The sequence below is a fragment of the Vicia villosa genome, linkage group LG3 (assembly GCF_029867415.1).
Source record: "Vicia villosa cultivar HV-30 ecotype Madison, WI linkage group LG3, Vvil1.0, whole genome shotgun sequence".
Classification (NCBI taxonomy): Eukaryota; Viridiplantae; Streptophyta; class Magnoliopsida; order Fabales; family Fabaceae; genus Vicia; species Vicia villosa.
In genome coordinates, this window is record NC_081182.1 from 64,880,875 (window position 1) to 64,907,006 (window position 26,132).

Sequence of the window (26,132 nt, forward strand, 5' to 3'; positions counted from 1 at the left end):
AACTGTTTGCTAGTGCTACTATTAATGGGTGACTTCAGTAGTATCTTGTGCTTGTACTTTTTTTTTAATCTTGTGTTTTTGAGTTGTATATTCAAGTGTATTTACATTTTTCCCACCTGGTGTTTTACACATTATTCTTGGATAGCATTAAGGATCATTGCATCAATCTATTTCACACGGTTCTATTTTCTTTCGGAAACGTATAAAAGTGTTGATAGATGAATAAACTAATGCAGCAAACTTAGGAGCCATATATATATATATATATATATATATATATATATATATATATATATATATATATATATATATATATATATATATATATATATATATATATATATATATATATATTGAAAATCTTGGCAGTTTAAATGGACATTCTTAGTTGTGGTTGAGAGATATATCATGTAAAATAAAACATAAGTTAATAATTGAAAAGATTATTCAGTTAAAGAGAACTATATCATGTAAAATAAAACATAAGTTAATAATTGATGGTTTAGTGATACCATCAAAAGTATATTGCATAGTATGGAGGATTCTTCGTAATAATAGGTTTGCACCTAAAGATAAGAGGTGTCATCAGCCTTGATTCGCAATTTCGCGTTGCCGTTTTTCAGGTATATGATATTTGACAATATGGAATTGTGGATGACTTTCTATAAGAGTTGTAAAACAAGTCTGAACTGATGGACATATTTGTAATAACAAAAATTAATTAGTTGACAATATGTAATTGTAACTTTATTATACAGTCTCTAATTGGTAATTGAAATTTTATAATTGGTTAATTAACCAAACAACTTTACATCATTAGACTCTGCTAAGACCAACGTGATCCACAATTGATAGTGGATAATCATGCATAATAATAGCTTCAACAATCAATTTTTTCACATTTTCTGGATTATAAGTTCCAATTCCCAACGCTTGCTTTCCTTCTGATATAGTAGGATGGTGTTAGCTGGAGATTTCGACCAAAGGATCATAATGTTTTGAAGTGTTGTGTTATGAAGAAGAAATGGCTTTTGTGAAGCTATTTTGAATCTTTTCCTTGAAGGAGAAGATGTATTTCTATCGAAGGTTGCGACTGAAAGATTTTGTAATCTTCACAAGTGCTTTTCGACAACAGCGTTGGCAGAGTCGAAGCTTTGAGCGGGAAGATTTAAAATTCAAATGGAACAGCTCTGCCTGGCGAACGTGTGGAAGTATCTGAAGCGAAGCAATGTTTGAAATATTGAACATGGCAGTAATCTATGTAGAGACTGTTAGGGTCGAACTAGTATAAATAGGAGTTTTAATGTTTAGATTTGGTGTGTTCAAACAGATATACAAAAATTCACTAAAAATACTTAAAGTACCAGCATTAGAGAAACGGGTCTTTTGCTGAACAAATGTATGTGCAAGAACACCTTGTTTATTTTATTCGAAGCCCATTAATTACCTGTATATAAACACAAGTTACTTTGCATTACCTTATCGTCATTTAGTTTCTAGTCAAATTTACATTTCGTTTCATCGTCTTTACTTTCGAAATCCTTTACCTTAATGTTATATTCTTTTACTTTCATAGCAAGTTTTATGGATTTTGTCAAAGTCTTTATATTTCTTTATTTTATGGTTCATTGTCGAACCCTAGTTATTACAAAGTCATTTATCATCATACAGAAACTTAATCATCTAAATATAAAATCAAAACAATGAGTCAGATTATAAGAACCCTAGCATTCGAGACACGTGTCCTAGGATCAATCTAGTCGATCCTGTAAGTTACCAAAGATACATTGTTTGGAAGACTAGCGGTTGTTTGTCAGAAATCACTGGTAAACAGCAGGAGAAATGGTTGTCCTTTGTCATGGTTTCTATTCTTGATTTTTTTTAATACAACTCAAGAGATGTCCTTTCAAGTGTTTTGTTCCATTCTTTGAAGTGCCACTAAGTAGTTTTTTACACCAAATGCATTCAGCCTTATCTTGCCCATTCACTTTTATCTTTTTAAATTCTTGCCTCACATTACTCCTTAGTTTCTTCATGTAGCTTCTAAGCTTGTATCAATTTCTTCTTATTTCTTGAGTTGGTGAACATGTACTTTCTTGTGTAGGATTAGACGTTCCTTCCAGCTCCGGGGTTGTGTTCAATTGATCCATTTGACCTATTACAAACAACAAAATTAAACACATTCAATAACAACAAGATTCAACAATAAAACATAACATTCTAATTTAACATTCTGATTTAACATTCTGAATATAAAGCATTAAAAATATTTTTTGCATCTAGAGAAAGTTTATCTTCATATTTGCAATCCAACCAACCAAAGACTCTTAAGCCTTGGAAGGTAGTTAGAAAGTGATGATAGTTCAAGGGACCTACTAACTAGTTCATCTAAAGCAACAAGAAAATGACAAAACAGGTTCATCCAAATGTATGAAAGCATGAAGCACAAAAATGGAAAAACATTCATTTTGTCTGATCAACCTAACTAACAATAATAGCATGATCGGAGGGAGAAAAAGAACGCACCGATCATATTATGGGAGTGCAGAAATTATTGTACCTTTTGGGAGTACTAAAATTGAAGGAGACAGTGAGTGAAGGAGACGAAGGAGTTAGTGAAGCTTTGAAGAAATGAGTGACAGTGAAACCCTAATTTATTACACTTATATATATATTTAGGGGCACGTATGTAATTTCATGTCTAAGCGAGTGTGGTTTCGGGTGCGAGTTTCACACTACCCAAACCCGCACCCAAAATATTTGGTGGCACCCGAACTCGAACCCAGTCTACTCGGGTATTCTCCCGTTGACTCGGGTTCAGATGCAGGTGGGCCCTGCGGGTTTGGGTCTGTCTGCCATCCCTAGTTTGAGTAAAATATGAATAATTAGATTGAGGAGGAGATGTAATCTGGTCAATACCTTTCTAATCTGAATGACAAAACCCTAGAAGATGCAAGAAAAATTATAAGATATGTACCTATTATCATCATTATTTTTATTAAACCTAAGTCCAATTTGTTAATGTTAGGAAATGATGTCAATAAATTTTTTTGTTTAATTAGTGGCGAAGTCCTTTATCTTAATTTTAGATTTTACTTTAGTCACTTATATAATAAACGTTACATTTTAGTCTCTTAAAGAGGTTCTGTTAACCAACTTAATCCTTTCCGTTAAATTGTGATAAAAAAACGTTAATTAATGCTAATATGGCATGCCAGCAAGGCAATAATTTACTTACTAAGTCAACATATGCAACAATTAATTCAAGCCATCAACCAGTTCCAACAATTGTCATGGTTATCATCAAGATTCAACAATTCAAGATCCAAACAATTATCAAGAAAATATTCAACTCATGAATCAAGGTTCAACAATTCAAGATCCAACAATTATCAAACAAATATCATATTCAAGATTCAAGCCAAACTTGATTCAAACAATTATCACATCTAAACTTGTCATCAATATGTGTATGTATGGCTCAATAAATTTTTGTAAAAAACAACCGAACCAACTGAACCAATCCAAACCGCGTTGATTTAGTTTGGTTTAGTTCGGTTTTATTTCTAAAAGTCAAACGAACCAAACCAAACGACACACTTTTTTCTCTTGCGGTTCGAATGATTTTTTACGTCAAAACCGCAAAACCCGCACCGCGAACACCCCTACGTAACACTTTTAGAAATTACTAGATTATTTTTTCATTTTTAATTTTATTATTTGTATTCTATTTTCAATTTGGTTTTTGTTTTAGATGGGCTCTAGGCCCACTGATACATACCATCCTTATAATAATATTCACACCTCTCTAACTTTGTGTTTTACTTAGTTTTAGTTTAATTTTTGTTTAGTTATTTTGCTTAATTATTTTAATAATTATAAATTAAATATGCAAAGGTAAAAGAAAAAACGTCCATTTTATTAGGTTCTCTTTGTGGAATTTAATATGTTTTCTTTTAGTTATATTCTTGTAAATAAATAAAATCGAGATTAGATTGTAAATATTAAGTTTATTGACTTTTCTTTGCTTTTTATAGGTTTTTATACTTTTGGCAAGATTGGAATGAAAAGTGTAGAAGGAATTGGCTTGGAAGAGGATTGAAATCAAAATCAAGAATTGGAAAATCAGCAAGTTTGCTTAGCAGCCTCCAAGCGCGCTTCCTTGGCCTATTTCCTGAAGCAAGATATATTTTGGTGCTTGGTTAGCGAGTCAATCTCGCTAAGCGAGGTCTGTGCACTTTTCAGATATTTTGGTAGTCCGCTTAGCGAGCTAATCTCGCTAAGCGAGATTACTTTTTGGGCACTTGTAAAATTAGGCAGTTTGGAGATATTTAGGTAGTGATTTTATCCTTTTATGTTACTTTACCAACCACAGGGTGCAGTTACCGTGCATAGATAAAAATCTATGCACCATGCATAGATTATTATGTACCCTTGGATCATTGGATCAAATTCTATAAATCAATTGTTATTACTCAATACTCCATACTCACCACTCAATACTCAATACTCAATACTCAATACTGGATTAAAAACATGATCCAATGGCTTATGTAGGCTTATGCATGGTGCATAAATAAAATCCTTATGCATATTAACCAAAGCCCCAACCACACAAGCTTAGGGCAAGAGAAGAAGAGAGAAAAAACAAAAATTCAAAGAAACTACTCATGATTTCCAAGCATCTTTCTTCATCTCCTCATAAATATGAATGGAGGGTATATATATATATATATATATATATATATATATATATATATATATATATATATATATATATATATATATATATGATATGTATCTATTGGTATTGATAAAAAATTAAAGAAAATTAAAATTTGAATCTTGTCAGAGTAATTGACAAATCAATTTTCTTATTTATAAAAATTAATTAATCAGTTGAAATCGCAAATATGTGAAATTTATAATAGTTTTAAGAAATCCATTAATATATTAAAAGTTCTAAAAAATCATATTGAAAATGGTTAATGGTTTTAATTAAAATAAAAAAATTAATTTTTTAAAAGTTTAATTTGTGACTAAAAATATTTAATTAAAGGTGATTTATTGTGATTAAGACTAAGGTAGAAGAAAGAGAGGTTGAGTTTGAGGAAAGAGAGGTTGAGTTTGAGGAAACCAGATTGTAGGTGTTATTATTAGGTTAGGTTACAACATGTTTTGAGGTAGAAGAAGAGAGTTAGGGAAGTCTAAACATAGCTTTTTTAGGGAAAGAAAAAGTAGCATTTTCAAAGAAATAGGAGGATGCATTGCAAGATTGGAAGTGTTAGAAGAGTTGGAAAATAAATGAAGTTGGTAGTAGAATACCCCACGTAGCAGCACAAATTAGAAGCATGAGCAATTACGTACTTTCCAGACCAACTTATTTTCTTTTAGGGTTAAATACGTTTTTAGTCCCTATAAATATGCGACCCTGCATTTTTAGTCCCTATAAAATTTTCCTTCAATGAATGGTCTTTCTAAAATTTTTATGCATGCAATTTCAGTCCCTACTATTTTCTAAAATTTTAAAAACTATTTAATTACCCTTTAATTTTGAATTTTTTGAATAATTTTTTTTTATATATGTTTAGAATACTGTAAAATATTTATTTACCAAGTTCTAGAATTTTTTAAAACGAGAAAAATTAAATATGAATTTTTCAATTTTAAAAAAATGATGATAAAAGTAATGAAAATGTCAACTTAGAAATTAAATTTTGAGTTTCTTTTTTTTCCAGGAACTTTTTAAAATATTATGAACATGTCTGCAAAATAATCATTCTAAAATAGACATTAGTTTGACAGTAGGGACTGAAACTAGGTGTATAATAATTTTACAAGGACCATTCATTGAAGAAAAATTTTATAGGGACTAAAAGTGCAAAGTCGCATATTTATAGGGATAAAAAACTTATTTAACCCTTTCTTTTATCGTAGATGCCATGTACCCCACTAGTGGTGTTTGAAAGGAAAAGAAATTCTTGTTTTGCAGTTGGAGAAAGAGAAGACAGGCATGCGTCAAAAAACAACTCATTACTTTTTCTTTGGGACAAAGAAAGCAACTTATTACTAACTTCACATCATAACTTACCGTGTCGAAATAAATATCACGAAGGCAACGAAACTTCCTAGAACTTACCACTTGCTATTTTTAATTAACTAATGATCTGCTATATTATATAAACACTTCTATAGTGATACAACATAGATAATTTTCTCACTTCTCATTTAATGGCTGTGCAACAATATGTAGGTTCTTCTTCTTCTTCATCTTCTATGGTAACATCTTTGAAGAAATTTAATGTTTTTATTAGTTTTCGTGGTGAGGATACTCGTAAAACCTTCACGAGCCATCTTTACGAAGCTCTTAACAAAAAAGTTCTAACATTTATTGACATTGAGCTTGAAAAAGGAGATGAGATCTCATCAACACTCAACAAAGCCATTGAGGGGTCAGATGCATCTATAGTCATATTTTCAAAAGACTATGCATCTTCAAAATGGTGTTTGGATGAACTCGTTAAGATTCTAGAATGTAAGAGAGATCGGAGACAGATTGTCGTACCTGTTTTCTATGATTTAGAACCATCTCATGTAAGGAATCAAACCGGGATTTATAAGCAAGCTTTTGAAAAACATGAGCTAGATTTGAGACACAACAAAGACAAGTTGCAGAAATGGAAAGATGCACTCACTGAAGCAGCCAATTTATCGGGCTGGAACTCTCAAAATTACGGGTAAATAAAATTAACTTTTCACCTAATTTATTCTAAATCTATTTTTCCATTGTTTCTTGCTCAATTTTGTTGAGGATAAATTTTATATAATAATTATCATTATAAAAATGTTGACCTTTTTCCTCTCCCATTCATATTGGTAGGATGGACTCAAATTTCGTTAACGCCGTTGTAGAAGATGTTTTAAATAAATTGTATCGGAGATACCCATTTGAAGTTAACAAGGAACTTGTTGGCATTGATACAAAGTATGAAAAGATGGAATCTTTACTGAAAATTGGATCAAATGATGTTAGAACTCTTGTATTATGGGGCATGGGAGGCATAGGAAAGACCACTCTAGCCAAACATTTATTTGGTAGATTATGTTCTCAATTTGAACGTAGTTGCTTCATTGAAAATATAAGGGAAGAATCAACCAAACTTGGACTCAAATTTGTACGTAACAAACTTTTTTCTACATTGTTGGAGCTTCCTCTCAATACACCATATGTAGAAACCCCAATTTTCAAAAACAAACTTGCACATGAAAGGAGTCTCATTGTGTTGGATGATGTGGCAACCTTAGAACAAGCAGAAAATGTTAACATAGTCAATAAATACTTGGGAGAGGGAAGTAGAGTCATTATCACAACTAGAGATATGCAGATATGTAGCCAATTTGACGAGTGTGACATATATAAGTTTGAGGAAATGAATGCAGATGAATCTGTTCAACTATTCTGCAAGAATGCTTTTGGAGAAAAATGTCCTAAGGATGGATATGATAATCTATCAAAAAAGGCAATTCTTTATTGCAGAGGCAATCCCTTAGCTTTGAAAGTTTTAGGTGCAAATTTTCGTACAAAAAAAAGTAAAAAAGAGTGGGAAAGTGAATTGGAGAAACTCAAAAAGATTCCTAATAGAAAAATCCATGATGTGTTAAAATTGAGTTATGATGACTTAGATCATACTCAACAAGACATATTTCTAGACATTGCATGCATCTCCAGACCACCGGTTTATTATAACTCTCTTACTCAAAAAGATTACTTAACAGCAGTATGTAATGCTTGCAAGTTTTATGCAGAGAGTGGATTAGAAGTCCTTCTAGATAAAGCACTCATTTATTTTGATTCCAAGCACTTTATCACAATGCATGCTTTATTAAAAGAAATGGGAAAGGAGATTGTCATGACAGAATCTGTCAAAGACCCCGGAAGAAGAAGTCGATTGTGGGATCAAAAGGATGTGTATGATGTATTGAAGTACAAGAAGGTAAGTGGGAGATTCATTCACTTGTATATGAAAATGGATGAAATATAAATGAGATTAATATGTAAGTCAGCCCTTACTAATCATTACTCTAAATTTGTTTTTTAGGGAACGGAAGTTGTTGAAGTTATAGAATTCAATATTTATCAACTTGAGGATTTGTACTTGAGCTCTGATTCATTTAAAAGCATGACCAACTTAAGACATCTTCATATTGAGTCTATAGATAGAGAAAATAGACTGCATCTCCTTGAAGGTCTTGAGTGGTTGTCTGATAAATTGAGGCATCTTTGTTGGATTTTATTCCCACTTGAGTCTTTGCCATCAACCTTTTGTGCAGAGTGGCTTGTACAGCTTAAAATGCAGCATAGCAAGCTTAAAAAGCTTTGGAATGGAATTCAGGTACAATTTAATTAATGTGTTATTGTTAGCTCTATTAAAAATATTCTTAGTTAAGTTTTTAATCCGTCTTAGTTAAGACTTATGTGTGATCATGAATTTATTTTAATGATTTCTCAATAATGTGATGATTTTTTTTCTCATGTAGAGGCTTGACAATTTAATGATTCTTGATCTTAATTACTCCGAAGACCTGATTGAGATTCCAGATTTATCAAGAGCCCTAAATCTTCAAATAGTATCCCTTTCTCGTTGTGAGAGTCTCTGTCAACTCCATGCATCCATTTTTAGTATCCCCAAGCTTATAGAACTACATTTAGATGGCTGCAAAAAAATTGAAAGCCTGAAAAATAACATTCATTTAAAATCTCTCCAATTACTTGATCTCTCTTTTTCTTCATATCTTACGGAATGTTCGGTGACATCTGAGGAAATTGAGTTGTCTTTATGGGGCGCTGTTGTACACGGATATTCTTCATTGATGTGGTGCAATAAGAAACTTACAGGACTGCACCTTACAGAGTGTACACAAATCAATACATCGAGTCTTTGGTTCATCCTTGATGGCACGCCGTCTTTAAAAAAACTATATTTGAGGAATTGCTGCAACTTAGAAATTCTCCCTAACAACATCCAAAATAATTCAATGTTGGAAATTCTTATTTTAAATGAATGTTCAAAACTTAAGTCTATACCAAAGCTTCCAGCCTCCTTGCAAACTCTTGAATTAAATGAATGCAGGAAACTTAAATCCCTACCAAAACTTCCAGTTAGCTTGCAAAACTTGAAAGCCAAGAATTGCATTCATTTGGACACTAACTCCGTTCAACGATCAATACTTGAGAATATGTCACTGAGTAACAGGAATCTGCCAACTTATCATTGGGAGTTCTTTTACTTTCCAGGTGGTGAAGTTCCTAGGGAGTTTTATTTTCATACAGCAAAGGCTTCCATAGTTATTCCTCCTATTCCAAAATATGGTTTGTGTGGTTTTTTCATTTGCATAATTCTCTCTGAAGAAGCGGGTCTCGTTTTCTCTGGTGAAATTATTTGTACTATTTATCAACACACCAAAGAAATTGGCCGACAAAGGACGCGGTGTTGTACAAAAGGATTAATTTCAGATCATGTATTCTTAGACTACATAATCTGTTATGATTCCGATTGGGTGAAGGTTGGGAGTGAAAGTGGAGGTCATGATTACAACTTTTCATTTAAATTCAGTAGTGAAGAACTTCAAGGTCTGAGAACAGAGTGGATCAAGGGCTGTGGGGTCATTCCTGTTTATGACTTAAAACATAGTTTTGTGTTGGAGGATGGTAGAATTAGTGGAGTTGAAATTGTTGAAATACAATCCAACGCTCAACTATTATCTGATGATATTAAAGTTTTTGATGATTGTCAACAAAATTCGAAATTTGATATTAATGAGTCACAACACCAAGAAATCGGAGCTGAAAATGAAGATGACCAGCACAAACTAATTATTCCTCAGACAGAAAATATGGAGGAGTTAAATGATAAATCTTCTTGTTCATGTTCAATCGGTATTAATCTTCCACCACTTCCCACGTATATATAAATAAGTTGATTCTATGTGAATATTTGTGATATATTGTAGAAAACTATGCCAGATAATTTCCAATAACAATGTGTTGAAATAATGCATTGAACAGGTCTTTTGTTGAAGCACATACTAGAAGAATCAAAACGTCTATTTCTAAAGTAAAGATAAGGCAGCATCAAAACTTTCATTCATAAGTATGTATTGGTTTTGATTATTTATACTTAAAAGCACCATAAAAGGGCAAAGAGTTTAAAAATTCTTGAAATAAATAAGTTGATTCTTTGAAATACTTGTGATATATTCCAGAAAAGTATACCAGATAAATTGCAATAACATTGTGTTGAAACAATACATTGTTCAGGTCTTTTGCTGAAGCATATGCTAGAAGAGTCAAAACGGCTATTTCTCTTGTTTTCAACCAAAGATAAGACAACATCAAAGCTTTCATTCAGAAGTGTCTCATGATGCAGTGGGTTGGTATTCGGCACCATAAACTTGTATGTTTGTGATTGATTTATCTTTTTTGATAAGCTATTAGGAACTCTTCTCATCCTAATTAGTTGTATTCAGTTCTAGTGTCCTGTTTTTGTTGGTATTAAGTAATAATTATTGAGTTTTTGTTCATGATACTATTATGCATTATATAATGTTGCAAGTTGTAGGTTACATGTTTATACTACTGAAACTGTCAAGGTACCGGTTTACAACACTTTTCTATTCTAGTGTTGAATCTCATAATAGCATTAGAAAGGTAAACATGATCTAATAACTCACCACTCAACACTTTCAAGGACCTTAGTGATCTTGAACATGTTATATGAGGTTTCAATACTTGGTAAGGTTTGTAGTCAAACCGAATCCAAATGGAAATAGAGGATCATAATGCTTATCACCAACATTCATTGGTAGCTGGTCAACAGTCTTAAACCACGTCCTTGCCAGCTTGCCGGTGAATGCAAAATCACCATAGAGAACGTCGGCAACACCTTGGCCTTCAGTGCCAGGAAGCCATGCAGCTACAAGTGCATCAATTTTTGATAGATATGGCTGAATCACAACCGGGCGCCCAGTGACGAGAACAACTACACATTGAATGTAGCCACATACATTGGTGATGGTGCTTGGACCTGGCTCAGCTATGGTTAGATTCAAACTGTCACCAAATGTTTCAGCATAAGGAGGTTCTCCCACAATGACTATAGCATAGGAAAATTTGTTTGACTTGATAAAATTAGCATCGGGATTTTCATTGTAGACAACTTTGGTTGCAGGATCAACTGTTTGTTTTATTGCATCAAAGATGGTTGTACCTGTCACCAAGTATTAACTCTCTATTAGATTTTCTGTAATTTTTCCACAAAGGAAGCTACGATAGAGACTGAAATGAAATGTTCGACTTACCCGAAGTAAGATCATTACCAATAAGGCCATTCCAAGTAATTGTCCATCCACCACATTGATATCCCAAATTGTCAGCATGACTTCCTGCAATTAATATTTTTGAAGATTTTTTGGGAAGAGGAAGTACTGGTTTTTGAGCAGATTTACCATTCTTTAACAATACTAGGGATTTCCGAACAGCTTCTCTAGCTAACTCCCTATGTTCCTGTTTAAGAAACCATATGCGATAAATAAAACAAACTCTTTTCTTTTGAAAGAAATACAACACATGTTCAGATGATATTGATAAGAAAATGTACCTTGCTACCCAATTGGTTTGCGAGGCTTAGATCCGCAAGTGGATTTTCGAAAAGGCCCATGGTAAATTTTACTCTTAAGATTCTTGCCACAGCATCATTAATCCTGCTCACTGGGATAATATTGTTCTTTACTTGATAGGTCAGGTCATCAATGAACTCAGTAAAGTTAAAAGGAACCATAATCTGCAAACAATGTGGATTTTAAATAGAAAGTAATTTCCAAATATTAAACTCTTAGATTATAGAAACAATTCTTGATGTGAAAAAAAAATGTTACCATATCAATTCCAGCACGAACACCTGCTTGAACATAGTATGAGTAGTTAGCATGAGGAGGAGATGTAATTCGGTCAATACCCTGAAAATCTGATATGACAAAACCCTGGAAGATGCAAAAAAATTACATGATACTTTTCTTAAAGATAAGTCCATTTTGTAAACATTAGAAAATGTTGTCGATAAATTTTAGGGTTAAACTAGTAAAGGACCCGTGCGCCCGCACGGGTCACGTAAAGTCGATATAAATATTAAATAAATATAATATGGTTATGGTTAAAAAATTATATTAAAATATATATTAATTAAGCGAAATAATTTCTTTAATGATGATTATCATATCAATATTAATTTAATTTATCAATTTGTAGTTGTTTTCAATGATGATATTTATGTTGGATAAAAATTAAAATAATATTAGAGATAATTAATTATTATTGTTGATCACAATTTTAAGTCTGAAAAAATATAGTTCTTGATAAAAGTAAAAAAATAAATAAATATTGAGATAATGTAGTTATTATGTACTATCATTATCAACAATTTTTATGGGCTCTCACCCCTAGTATGTCTACCCGCCTTTTTTTCTCGCAGACGCACATTATCAACGATTTTTATGGGCTCTCACCCCTAGTATGTCTACCCGCCTTTTTATGAGCATGATTCAAATTGCAAATTTAAATTATCAAAATAAAAAATTGCCAAAAAAATTATAACATCTATATAAGTCAAGAAACAAAAAATAATGAAATGACATATTATAATTCAATGCAACACATTATGAGATTTAACTTTAAATATATATTTAATTTGATTTACCAAATAAAAATTTGTACAAAAGATGTATATTATTAATATTAATGTTACTTATCACATATATGTCGTTAATTTCTCATATTTGTGTTAGCTACTCATACCGAATCAAAAATACTAATGTAATGGAATAAAAACCATGAAGACACTTTATTTTTGGTGTAATTTTTATAGGAGAGAATCGTAGTCAAACTCTCCCGTGAAATCTTATCCTTCCTTTTGAAATTTTACGTGAGAAAATTGCAATCCCAATTTTAAACTCTCCCGTGAAATTCATGTACCAATTTTTTTCCAATTAAATATATTAAAAGTTTTTTTGTAAAGAATTAAATATGAGGATGTACACTACTTATATATAATATTTTTATAAATAGTAAATAAATATATAATAGTTGATATCTTGGCCTTTTATTTTAAATATAAAAAAGAAATAAATTTGTGTCTTTCATAAAAAAATTGTTTATTCATCGATCATAATTTTCTCATGTTTTTTAATAAAAACAAATATATGTGTCAACTTTTAGAATAAATATTAACATCTTATCATAAATAAATGCTAACATTTTTTCATGTCAATTTTATTTTTATTTGTATCATGTAATAATAATATATATCATTTTTTATCAGGTATATGATATTTTGATTTAAAAAAATTTATAAAAGAAATCATACTTAATTGATTGAAACAATTTTTTATAGAAGAAAATTATTGTTGCCTATAAAATTATAATGTAATGGAATAAAAACAACAAAAATATTTAATTCAAATTGCAAATCCAATAGCAAAAATAGAATATTTATCAAATAAAAAATAAGTTATAATTTTCTTCATAATCTTGTATTATTAGAAGATAAATTATTATTTTTAGACCAACACTTTCCATTTTTAAAGGTTGAAATATATATTGAGAATAATTTACAATAAAATAGATACTAAATAGGCGAATATTTATTGTATTGGTAATGATTGTGTTTTGGAACCTATTAATTAGGAATTATTATTATATATTAAATATAAATTTAAATTTTAGATGATCCACTCACTATAGAATCTCCATTTTAAATTTCTTCCCTTTGATTTTGATTTTTTAAAAATATATTTCATTAATAATAATAATAATATTAATTGAATGCTTCCCTTTGATTTTGATTTTTTTAAAATATATTTCATTAATAATAATAATAATAATATTAATTGAATGATGGACATACGATATTCACATTCTCATACATGAACATACAATTAAAAATAGTTAATAAATCTACTATAAAATATACAAAGAATAACAATTTTGTGTTTCATAGAAAAATGGTCAATACCAACTCTTTTTTTGTATTTGATATATTTAATGGAATGAATATAAATTAGAATTAATTTAATCAATTTTTTATGGATATTAAAGGAATGAATATAAATTAGAATTAATCTCAACTATTTTCAAGGTGGAAGATACAATAATGCGTATTGAAAGATTTTATATGCATTTAATTTCTGATTCCTCCCTTTAAATTTGAATTATGTCAACCCTTTAAATTTGAATTATGTCAAGGTACTGTATATTTGCAAATGTTAAAAAAGACAACTAATTATTACTCACCTAAAACTACATATTCTCAATGACATTTTCTTTAAACTCTCTAAATAAAAATGATGTTTAATTATTACTACCTACAACTAAAACCTACCTCTACTGGGTCCTTTAGTTTTTCACCATGAATATTTATACAACAATCTATATATGTTAACTTATCTAACGGGCTTAACTAATATATTAGGATAAATTTAAAATTCAATGTATTTTGACTCTTATTTCACTTTATTAAAATCATACGTGTATAATACAAACCGTAAAATATAATATTAAAATATTTTGGTAAAATACAATTTTAATAATATTAATTATATTTTAATAGTGTTTGTAATGGAAGTTAACATATTATTTTTTTAAAAGAATATCACAAATAAAAGAATAATTATTTTACAGAGACTCATTTCCCATTATCCCATATCCACCCATTATATATTTTTATTATAATTTCCCATTATCCCATATCCACCCATTATATATTTTTATAGAAATAATGAGTCTTTAATATTAAGGTTAGAAAAATATTACTACAATCCTTTCATAAAATCTATGTTTAGAAATTGTAATTACGATTAAGGGTAATGAAAAAATTCCTTAAAACAATAGAATAATTATACTCAATTATGTAATAAAAAAAACATCAAAATGGTAGGGTATAGTATCAATTATTTACTTATTTATAAGTCTCATAATCTATATATAAACAACATATTGCAATACAATTAAACATATTTAAACCTCATTATTTATTTTCAATTATATATTCCATCTCATTTATATCAGGTTAGTTAAAATATTAAATATCATTTAATTGATTTAATAATTATTTTATTAGAGTAATTGGAATTTTTATTAAAAGATGTTGGTGTTTAACTTGTAGTAATGAAATATTAATAATCATATTCATAATCACATCATAGAAATCAAAAATAGCCTTCAACTTGCAAAAGATTTAAAAAGTCATCTGCATTAATTCGTATAGGCTCCACCACTATTAACAGACCATTGAAAATCGGCATAATAATGTGAATCTGCTTTGGCTATGCATAGAATCATATATCTGTATTAATTGTAATAAGAACATTCACCATCAGGATCATGCTTTCCTTGCAAAGCAGATTGGCATGCACTGTAGCAATAACAATGATTCAATACTTTTATCAGAAATGACATAAAACATCTGTAACATAAAACTAACAGTTGTGCCATTTTATTTTTTTTTGCCATTTATGAGCATATTAGTGTGACTGTATTATTCAAAATTATATATTACTGGATACAAACTCAGTTCACAAAGACTTGAGTAAAATTTATGAAGATTTTTTGACCGGATATGAACATTTGGTATTACCATTAATTAAAATTTAAAAAAATAAATGAAAGAAACCAAACCAACACGTTAATTTTTTTCCATCATTTCAATCACCTCTCAAATTGTTTAACCATGGAAAAGAAAAACTCATGCCCTTTTTATGACCAAACTCCATGAAAACAAACTAACAGTTTCCATCCAAACACAATTGAAACATACCAAAAACAAATTCCCTCAAACTCAAACCCCAATCTGAATCTCATCCCAGAATTTATGGACAACAAACCATACGCACAAATCGATTCAAGAAAACAAACCCTAAAATCCTAAAATCGCTCGGAATAAACATCAAGAAACAACAATTAAAAGGAAAAAAACGTTTTACAACATCAACATCATTGAAAATGGAGCAAAAAAAGGTTACCTACGAAGATGATAATTTCTCTGGTAACAAAATCGAAGCTTGACGGATACTATATTTTGATTCCTTATTTACTTTTGTTCATTGATTCTCTCTTCTCCTGCTGGAAAACTCTTCTTATAGTTATGTTGTGTTGTTGCTTATTGAGGATTTTTATGTGGTTGGTGAGTTTTGGAAAAGGATATCAAATACCATGATTGATGAAAAACAAAAAAGTGTAAGATGAAGGAAGAAGCATACCGTATTGAGATAATTTTTTCAAACAAAAAAAAAAGAAGAGTGGAAGATGAAGTGAAGATGAAAGATTTGTCTTTCAATGATGAAGGAAAAAGCAAGGAGGACGAAAGAAGTGCAAGGGTTTCAATTTTTCTACGTTTAAAAAGTTGATGGGAAAAAATGGGTTTCGAAGAGGGAGTGAAGCGAATCTAAAGGTGGAAGCCGTTTATTTTAGGGTTTGACGGCCAAGGAGAGAGGATGGAGATAAAATGGAAGAGAGAAGGAAAATATTGTTATTGTCGTGTGAATCTCAATAGTTTATTTGATATTGTTTGGAATATATAGAGGGAGAATAATGATACCCAAAAATTTAGTTTATTTGATATTCCAATGAAATAATTAATTTGGCTGCTGCAATATTCTAATAAAAAAATTAAATTAATTAGATGAGTGGCATAGAACGTAGTGCATATTTTCCATATTCCAATAAAAAAGATTTGCATTAAATTAGTTGTTGGAATGTAATGATTATTAGTTGTGCAGGTTTTTACATATTCCAATACTGAACTTTTGCATTAAATAAACTGTTGGAATGTAATCATGATTAAATGTAAAATTACGCTCAGGGGTATGCAAAACCATGTTTAATTGTTTGTCATTAGGGTAATTAAGGGAAATTGGTGGTAATTCATTTTTATATATTAAAATAGATGGCTTTCACCCCCTGCAATAGTAGCGAGATTCGGTTTTCCCCCTATTAAAAAAATTTTTTGGCTGGGTGTTACATTCCTACAAACTTACCACCAAACCATGCATGTTTTGTTGTTTATATTTGCAAAAAAGTTCTAAATAATAATATTCCATTCTTTTTCAATTAAAAAAGCTGTACATATTAATTAGTTTTTTAATTAACTTTTTCAATAATATATAAATTAAAAAAGCTGTATTTAGTTTTTCAATAATACTCCATTCTTTTATTTAGTTTTTTAATTAACTTTTTCAGTAATATATAAATTAAAAAAGTTGTATTATTTAATAATTATATAATTATAAAATGTTTAAAAGTATTTTAATTAACGTTTTTTATAAAATATTTAATTAACGTTTTTAATTAACTTTTTTTATAATTATGTTTAAGTGTATTTAAAATATTTTAACGTTTTTTTATATAATTATATAAATGTATTTTAAATATTTAATTAACGTTTTTTTTATAATTATATAATTATATAAATAAAATGTTAATTAAAATTATTAAAAAAATATAATTATATAAAATATGTTATATGTACAGCTATTTTATATAAACATTATATATTAATAATTTTAAATAATGATTTTAACATTTTAATAAACATTTTTAATATTTAAATATTTTATAAAAAACCGTTAATTAAAATACATTTAAATATTTTAATAACTATTTTAATTGCCCAGATTTTTTATAATATATACAAATTTGAAAAATAATAAAAATATATATTGTTAAAAAAAATTATTGCTCAGGTTTTTTGAAAACGTTTTATACATTTTTTTAACATTTTATAAACATTATTAACGTTTTTTAAAAATAATTGCCCAGTTTTTTTAAAATGTTAAAAAATTTATAAAAAAATTTTATTATCGTTTTTATTTACATTTTTATTTTATTCATATTTTTATAATTATTAACGTTTTTATTTTATTAACATATATAGGTAGATTAAAATGTTAGTTTGTAAAAAACATTAAAATGTTAATAAACGTTAATATGTTAGTTTATAAAAAATAGTTAGTTTAAAATGTTAGTTTATAAATAGTTAAAAGGTTAATATAGTTAAAAAGAATTGTTAAAAAGTTTTAACGTTAAGAAATTATAGATTTTGGGTATTAATTTTAATAGTTCAATTATTGCTTGCAATTATAATTAACAAAACATGCATGGTTTGGTGGTAAGCTTGCAGCAACTTATCCTAAGTGACTTGGGTTTGAATCCCAGTCAGCCAAACATGGAATCTTTTTTGTTAAGGGGCCAGGACAAATTTTTTTTTTAATAGGCCCTAAATTTTATTACCGTGAACCGCAGTTTGTTCTTGAGGAAACCAGTGACAAGATCCCGATTAGCATGCATCTTTTTTCCATTCCAGAGTTTGTTCTTGAGGAAACCAGTGACAAGATCCCGATTAGCATGCATCTTTTTTCCATTCCAGCTACTGTAAGAGATCATAACTGTTGAAACACCTTTGATAACAGAATCAAAATACGCCGGCATGTGAATTTCAAGCAATCCTTTGAAGCTTATTATAGTATTGTTCTCATTGATACCCTTTTTGTGCCACCATCTCCCACATAGTGCTTGGCACAGGCAGCAACATTGTTCCTGGGCCCAAGTATTTTTAATATCAAAATTGGAAAATTTGTATCAAAAAATAATACTTGGAGAAACATTATATCTAAACATGTCGTATCCTAATTATAAGATACTATGTTTGATATCAGCCAATCAAATCCATATATATAACCTTAGCGTATGTTTGGTGGAGCGTTGGATTTGCCGCAGATTTGATTTTAGAGAAGCTACTATGTGTAGCTTTTGCGTCAAAGGTCCCAAATAACTACCAAAATGCCACTGCAGATGTGATTTTGCTAAAAAAAACGCGTTACCAAACATTTACTTAATGTACTATTTAAATTGAGGTATTATGTGTCATAACACATGCATGCTTTTTGAGTAATAAAGTTCCTAATACATAACATAATTGGGTTAAATATTTTTGTTTTTCTTCTAAATATTTCAAATTTCGTTTTTAATATTTCAAAATATGTTTTTCAAAAAATATCCTTTTAAAATTTCTGATTTACATTTTTAGTCTTTAATACTAAATCCGTCGTTAAAATTGTTGCTATTTCAGTTGTTAAGTAATTAACCGTCGTTAAGTTGTAAAAATCGTCGCGAAGTTACAAGACGGACCAAAAGTGTGGATGAAAAATTTTAAAAGGACCATTCTTTAAAAAAAATATTTTAAGAGACTAAAAACAAAATTTGAGATATTTAGGAGAATTACAAATCATATTTAACCTTATATAATTTTATAGTTAATATCTTTGTGAGTGAGTGAGTGAATGTGTATATCTTTTTCTTTTTTTTTAACCAATGTATTACTGTTAGAGATAGATCTCTGATCTCATCTCACACCAGAAAAATGAAGAAGAAGGTAAGAGTAAAGTTTTCATTGATTATCCACAGAGCAATACAAGAGTTTATATACATGTTATCCATAGCCTTGAAAGAGCCATTAAGCAAAGGACACGTGGATAACAAACTATAACTACCAACCAGAAATAGCAAAGTAAAATGCTGATACAGATAGATAAGCCTATGTGGAAAATATACTCCAATACCCCCCCTCAAACTGAAGGGCAGGTAACAACCTTGAGTTTGGTGCGCAAATCCTGAAATGCAGCTGTGCCCAATGGCTTTGTAAGAGTGTCCGCGATTTGAGAAGCAGCAGGAACATGCTTGATTAGCATTTGACGGGCAACCACTCTTTCACGAACAAAGTGGATATCTAATTCAATATGCTTAGTGCGGGCATGAAGAACAGGATTGTGAGAAAGTAAAACAGCACTGAGATTGTCGCATAGCAAGGTTGGAGTATGAAATGGTATATGAAGTTCAGTTAATAGGGACTCAAGCCAGAGCAGTTCAGAAGTGGAGTGAGCCAAGGCTCGATACTCAGCCTCAGTGCTTGAGCGAGCAACTAAAGATTGCTTTTTGGAACTCCATGAAACAAGGTTGGGGCCAAAGAATATGCACGATCCTGAAGTGGATCTTCGATCATCCGGGTCGCTGGCCCAGTCAGAGTCACTGTAGGCACGCAGAGAGAACTTTGGTGCTGCAGCAGAGGGGGATAGGAGAAGACCATGGCTAGCTGTGCCACTCAAATATCGTAGTAACCTTCTAACAACAGCCCAGTGAGAGTCCAGGGGACAAGACATAAACTGACAGGCCTTATTAACACTGAAAGCAATATCAGGGCGAGTCAAGGTGACATACTGCAGAGCACCCACTATAGACCTGTAAAGCTGAGGATCAGAGAACAAATCATCACCATGTCTGCTAAGTTTGCAGTTACTCATCATAGGAGTTGGCACACCATTAGCATTCACCATTTTTGCCTTATACAACAGATCTTTAATGTACTTGCATTGAGTGAGTAAGAGAGAGCCATTGGTTAAGTGTTTTACCTCAATACCTAGAAAGTAGCTTGGTTTTCCCAATCTTTTCAAGGCAAATTTGGTATGAAGTTTGTTGATGAGATCCTGAACCAAAGAAGGACTAGAGCCAGTAACAAGAATATCATCAACGTATACTAGCACATATAAGGAGATGCCCTGTTTGCAATATGTAAAGAGAGAGCTATCACATTTAGAAGAAGTAAAGCCAAACTGTATCAGAGCCTGAGTGAGTTTCTCATACCAGGCCCGAGGAGCCTGTTTTAAACCATAAAGTGCTTTATGAAGCTTGCACACCAAGGTTTTATCAACTGAGGTAAATCCAGGGGGTTGGCTCATGTAGACTTCTTCATTCAGGGTGCCATTGAGAAAGGCATTATTGACATCTACTTGTTGAATATCCCACTTGTAAGTAATAGCAAGAGTAAGGATAACTCTAATAGTAGTAGGCTTGACTACAGGGGCAAAGGTTTCAGTAAAATCAAACCCCTCTTCTTGATGAAATCCCTTTGCAACCAACCTAGCTTTGTGTTTATGAACAGAGCCATCAGAATTTTGTTTGAGTTTGAAGACCCACCTACACCCTACAGCAGTTCTATCAGGGGGTAAAGGTGCTAAGGTCCAGGTTTTATTTGCCTGTAAAGCATTGAATTCATCTTGCATAGCTTTAGCCCAAGATGGACTAAGTAAGGCCTGTTTGTAACTGGTTGGTTCAGAATCAGTTTGAGCTAAGAAGGCTTTAGGTTTTGAGTTTCCAGTTTTAGCTCGAGTAAGCATGGGATGAGTATTCTGAAAAGAGACTGTAACAGGTTTGCTATTGCCAATAGAAGGAGATTGAGAAGACTCAGAGATAGGAATGCAAGATGACAAAGTAAGTTCATTGGAAGAAAATGTGAGGCTAGGAGGTGAAGGAGGGATATTACCATTTTGTGGGTTAGAAAGAGTGAGAGAGTGACTGACTGTATTATCAGTAGTATTAGGAACAACATTATCTTTAGGACAGTTGTGCAGACTATTGGCCTATGGAATAGAGTGAGTAGTAGGATTGTCCTCTGGACATAGGTGCACATTAGTATCCTCTGGACCTTTGGTAACACCATTACTAGGAGACCTGTCATAACCCTCAGGGTTAAAGGAACCCAAATTGCCACTATTAGTGTCAACATTGGGTTGTGGAAAACTATCAGGCTGAACAGCTAAGATATCTCTAGGAATATGTCCAGGATGTTGACTAGACACAGACTTGGCAGTTAAATTTAAAGCTGAATTATTGCCAGGAGTAGCAGACTGATGGGACTGCTGAGGACTCACATGGAAAGTAGGAGAAATATGGGTAGGAGATACATTGTTGGGATTAGTAGAGATCCTAGGAGTAGCATGGCCAGACTGAGCCATCAACTCATTACTGACTGGAGTACAGGAATGCTGGTTGTTATTTAAAGATGTAGGGAGAAACATAGGCTGCAACATACAGGGTGAGTGAGAAGCCTTAGTAGAAAGTAAACCAGAATCATCCCTAGGAGAAGTATGGGAAGAATACTCAGAGGGAAACATAGTAGGGAAAGGAAACTTAGCTTCATTGAATGTAACATCTTTGGATATAAAGATTTTGCCCTCAGAGCTAAGACATTTAAACCCTTTATGTTGTGGGGAGATCCCTAAATAGACACACTCAGCACTCCTATGTTGAAGTTTGTTTTTGTTAAAAGGCCTTAAGAGAGGAAAACAGGAACAACCAAAAACTCTTAAGGTTTTGTAATCAGGGTGTTTTCCATAAAGGGCATAGTAGGGTGAAAAACCATTTGATAGAGGAGTAGTAGGTAGCCTATTAACCAGATAAGCAGCTGTAGCAAAACTGTGATCCCAATAAGAAAGTGGGATGGAGGAGTGAGACATCATAGTGAGTCCCATTTCAACAAGGTGTCTGTGCTTTCTTTCCACAGTCCCATTTTGATGAGAAGTATGTGGACATGTCAATCTGTGGGTGATCCCTAGTTCAGTTAAAAATTTGGTGAAAGGTCTATATTCCCCACCAAAGTCAGATTGGACAGATTTGATAGTGACATTAAACTGAGTCTGGACAAAGGCATGAAAAAGTTTGAAAGCTTGCAAGGCTTCAGATTTTTGTTTCAGAAAATACAACCAGGTATACCTAGTGTGACCATCTACAAATGCAATATAATATTTAAAACCAGCACTAGAAGGAACATGTGAAGGCCCCCACAAATCAGTGAAAACAATGTCAAATGGTTTCTTATACACAGTATTAGTCAAAGGTGCATGAATTTTATGAGCTTTGCCTATATTACAAGAGGTACAGAAGTAAGAATTGTGTTTATTAGATGTAGAGATATTACACATTTTGAGAATATGAGAAACTGTATTGAAATTAGCATGGCCTAGCCTATGATGCCAAAGAATGCTAGGATTACATTTAACATTGTTATAAGGAGCTGTATTTGAAACAACATAGCTGTGAATAGCAGCAGGCAGAAGCAAACTCTTATGGGAACTGGAACAGCTGATGAGTTCCAATGATTGTTGGGAAAAGCAATACAATCCATTAGCATCACGGGCTCCTTCAACAAGAAGTTGCTTAGAAGCCTGAGATTTAATGAAGCATTTATCAGGCAGAAATTCAAAGATAACATTATTATCACTAGAGAACTTAGAAACAGACAAGAGATTCCTAGTGATGGATGGAACATGAAGAACATCAAATAAGCTTAGTTTATAATTGGGTAAGAGTTTGGAATAAAAGTGCAAGGAACCTATAGAGTGTATGGTAAGGGTTTGTCCATTTCCTACAAAAACTCTATTTGATCCAACATATGGTTTCTTATTCTGTAAAAGTAAATCATAGGGAGTAAGGTGATGAGTAGCACCTGAGTCAGCGAACCATGATTGTGATTCCAATTCAGCAGGAAGAGAATACTCTTGAGTATACCCAGCACGCTTGGTAGTGGCCATCATGGCTATGGCTTGATTAGGTTGAGTTCCATCTTGAGTAGTGTCCTGCTGTACAGTAGCACTATTGGTGGAGTTTGCTTGAGTTGTGGAGTTGGCTGGTGGTGAATAATTCTCATCAAATCGATGCCAACACGATGCTACAGCGTGTCCATATTTGCCACACAGTTGACAAGTAGGACGAGAACCAGTAGATTGTCTTCCTCTTCCACCACGGCCTCTGCCGCGAGGGTACCTGTTACCTCTTCCTCTATTGCCCGAGTAAGCTCCTCTGGAGCCATGACTCTCTTGTCCTGAATGAGCAAGATTCGCTGCGATGGTTGCAGCAGCCAATTCTTGGCGGAACTTGTCTAATTGTGCTTCTTGCACATACAGAAGTGGCTCTACATCACAAAGATTAAGGGTGACTGGACTACCATACATTTGCATCACAAAAGGATTGTATTCTTCTGGTAATCCTTCAAGAATGGAATCGATCTGATCCTGTTCCGTAATAGAGTCACCAACTGCAAGGAGCGAGTTGGCAATGGCTTTGATGCGAAGAACATACTCCGTGACTGTGCGATTGCCTTTCTTCGTAGACTTCAGCTCCACACGCAATTGACGCACTCTAGCCTTCATCTGAGCATTGAAGTATTGGTGAATCTTGTCCCAAACTTCAAAGGCGTGTTTGCACGCTAGAACCCTAGGTAAAACAGATTCGGAGATTGTGGATAGAAGCCAGATAAACACAGCTTGATCTTGAACAATCCAGGCTTCATATTCATCGGAAACAGTACCTGAGATACGATCTTGAGCAGTCTTGAACTTCACCGGAACTTGCGGATTCGCCACGATTTTGTGCATCTTCTGAGTAAGGAATACTCCTTCAACCTGTTGATTCCAGAGAAGATAGTTATTCTCCTGAAGTTTGATCGAGAGCTTCGGTCCGAACGAGCGGGCACCTTTGGAGGATGCAAACATAGTTGCCAAATCTTGATGTTGCGTTGAGTCTTTGATCACGGAATCTTGTTGATCATCAGAATCCATTGATGAAGCTTGAAGGAAGACGAAGAGGAGAGAATGATGAACGGTTTGATTTTAGGGGGAAGCGTAGTTGATCGTTACCGCGAATGATACCATGTTAGAGATAGATCTATGATCTCATCTCACACCAGAAAAATGAAGAAGAAGGTAAGAGTAAAGTTTTCATTGATTATCCACAGAGCAATACAAGAGTTTATATACATGTTATCCATAGCCTTGAAAGAGCCATTAAGCAAAGGACACGTGGATAACAAACTATAACTACCAACCAGAAATAGCAAAGTAAAATGCTGATACAGATAGATAAGCCTATGTGGAAAATATACTCCAATAATTACTAGTAAAAACTACATAAATAAATTATTAATACCATTAAATATCAGGAATTTAATTTCTAAACAACATTATTTAGCAAATACTTGATTTATTACTATCTAACAAAATTCAAATTACTAACACATAATTTTTTTATGTTTAATTTGGAGCAACTTTCAATTGTATTACTATTGATAAGCTAATATTAAAAATTTAAAATTTCATGACATAAATTGTTACCTTTTATTCCTTTGTAATAAAAAAAAAATGAGCCAAACTAATAAAACCTTACTGCAACAAAGGGAGTTCCTTTCCTGGAGTTTCCAGGAATATCTCCTTGCAGACCAGGTATAATTTCAGTCATTATTCGAACAATCTGAGGGTCCTCACTGTAGCTCTCGTAGCAACGTCCCCACCTTGGATCTCTGCAAACCTGTTGTTAATGAATAGTCCATCAACATATCAGCATATTTGATCAATATTTTATGCGAACATTGCTTCCTTACCGCAATAGATGGAGCAAAGACATATGGAATTCCTGTAGCTCTAACTTCAAGGGCAGTTGCTTCTCCAATTTTTTTTATTAGCACCGGATCCCTAATAATAAAACAGTAAAACCCATTACAATAAAAGCAACCAAATGTTGGGTTTGTGACTTATCAAAAACGTTGCTCCGTCAAATATAGTAACTTCCAACAACAGTATTACTTCATTTCATGACTAGTCAAATTCCTGCATATGCATTAAACTTGCCTGGTAACTCCTAGTCCAACATTATGAGGAAAAAGGGTAGCATTGTAGACATTATTGTGACCATGAACAGCATCTATCCCATAAATCATTGGTATCCCAAGGCGAGTAGATAAGGCTGCACTTTGGATCTGATTCACCATTTTCACCCAAACCTCGGCAGATGCTTTCGGAGCCGGAACACTCCCTACCGCACTCAGCACACTCCCTGCTTGTCAATGACATAAGTTACATATCCATAATATCTCCTCACTAAAAACCTATAAAACCCTAACACAGATACAAAACATGACACCGAACAAAGATCATATGATGAGTTATTTTACCAATGAAGTACCTTTTCATTACATCAGGAGTAGCAACACTCCTTTCAAGCTGAGTCATTTGACCTATCTTTTCCTCCAGAGTCATTCTACTCAACAAGTCTTTGATTCTTCTACCCAATGGCATCTTAGGGTCTTTATACTTTCTATATTCAGCTTCTGAAAATGAAACCAGAAAGCAAAGCAGCAGAACACATACAATAGGGATTGAAAATTTCCCCATTTCAAATCCTCAACAACCAAACTATGTAA

At 32.1% G+C, this 26,132-nt stretch overlaps 1 protein-coding gene and 1 pseudogene across 1 annotated transcript; one reads left to right on the plus strand and one right to left on the minus strand.

Annotated features, from left to right (window-relative positions):
- Nucleotides 1-6,197: 6,197 nt before the first annotated feature.
- On the plus strand, nt 6,198-10,581 carry LOC131661710 (disease resistance protein RUN1-like). The gene is made up of 6 exons (XM_058931314.1): nt 6,198-6,737; nt 6,881-7,994; nt 8,100-8,393; nt 8,539-9,937; nt 10,067-10,151; nt 10,319-10,581. Exons 1-5 carry the CDS (start codon nt 6,232-6,234, stop codon nt 10,117-10,119), a joined length of 3,366 nt encoding a protein of 1,121 aa, XP_058787297.1. The 5' UTR covers nt 6,198-6,231; the 3' UTR covers nt 10,120-10,151; nt 10,319-10,581.
- Nucleotides 10,582-10,624: 43 nt separating this feature from the next.
- LOC131661711 (uncharacterized) lies at nt 10,625-26,132 on the minus strand (annotated as a pseudogene).

Excerpts from the sequence above, each read along its gene's own strand:
- LOC131661710 (XM_058931314.1), top strand. The coding sequence starts at position 6,232 with ATGGCTGTGCAACAATATGTAGGTTCTTCTTCTTCTTCATCTTCTATG. Across the intron at positions 6,738-6,880 it reads TGGAACTCTCAAAATTACGG|GATGGACTCAAATTTCGTTA; the intron begins GTAAATAAAATT and ends TCATATTGGTAG. Across the intron at positions 8,394-8,538 it reads AGCTTTGGAATGGAATTCAG|AGGCTTGACAATTTAATGAT; the intron begins GTACAATTTAAT and ends TTTCTCATGTAG.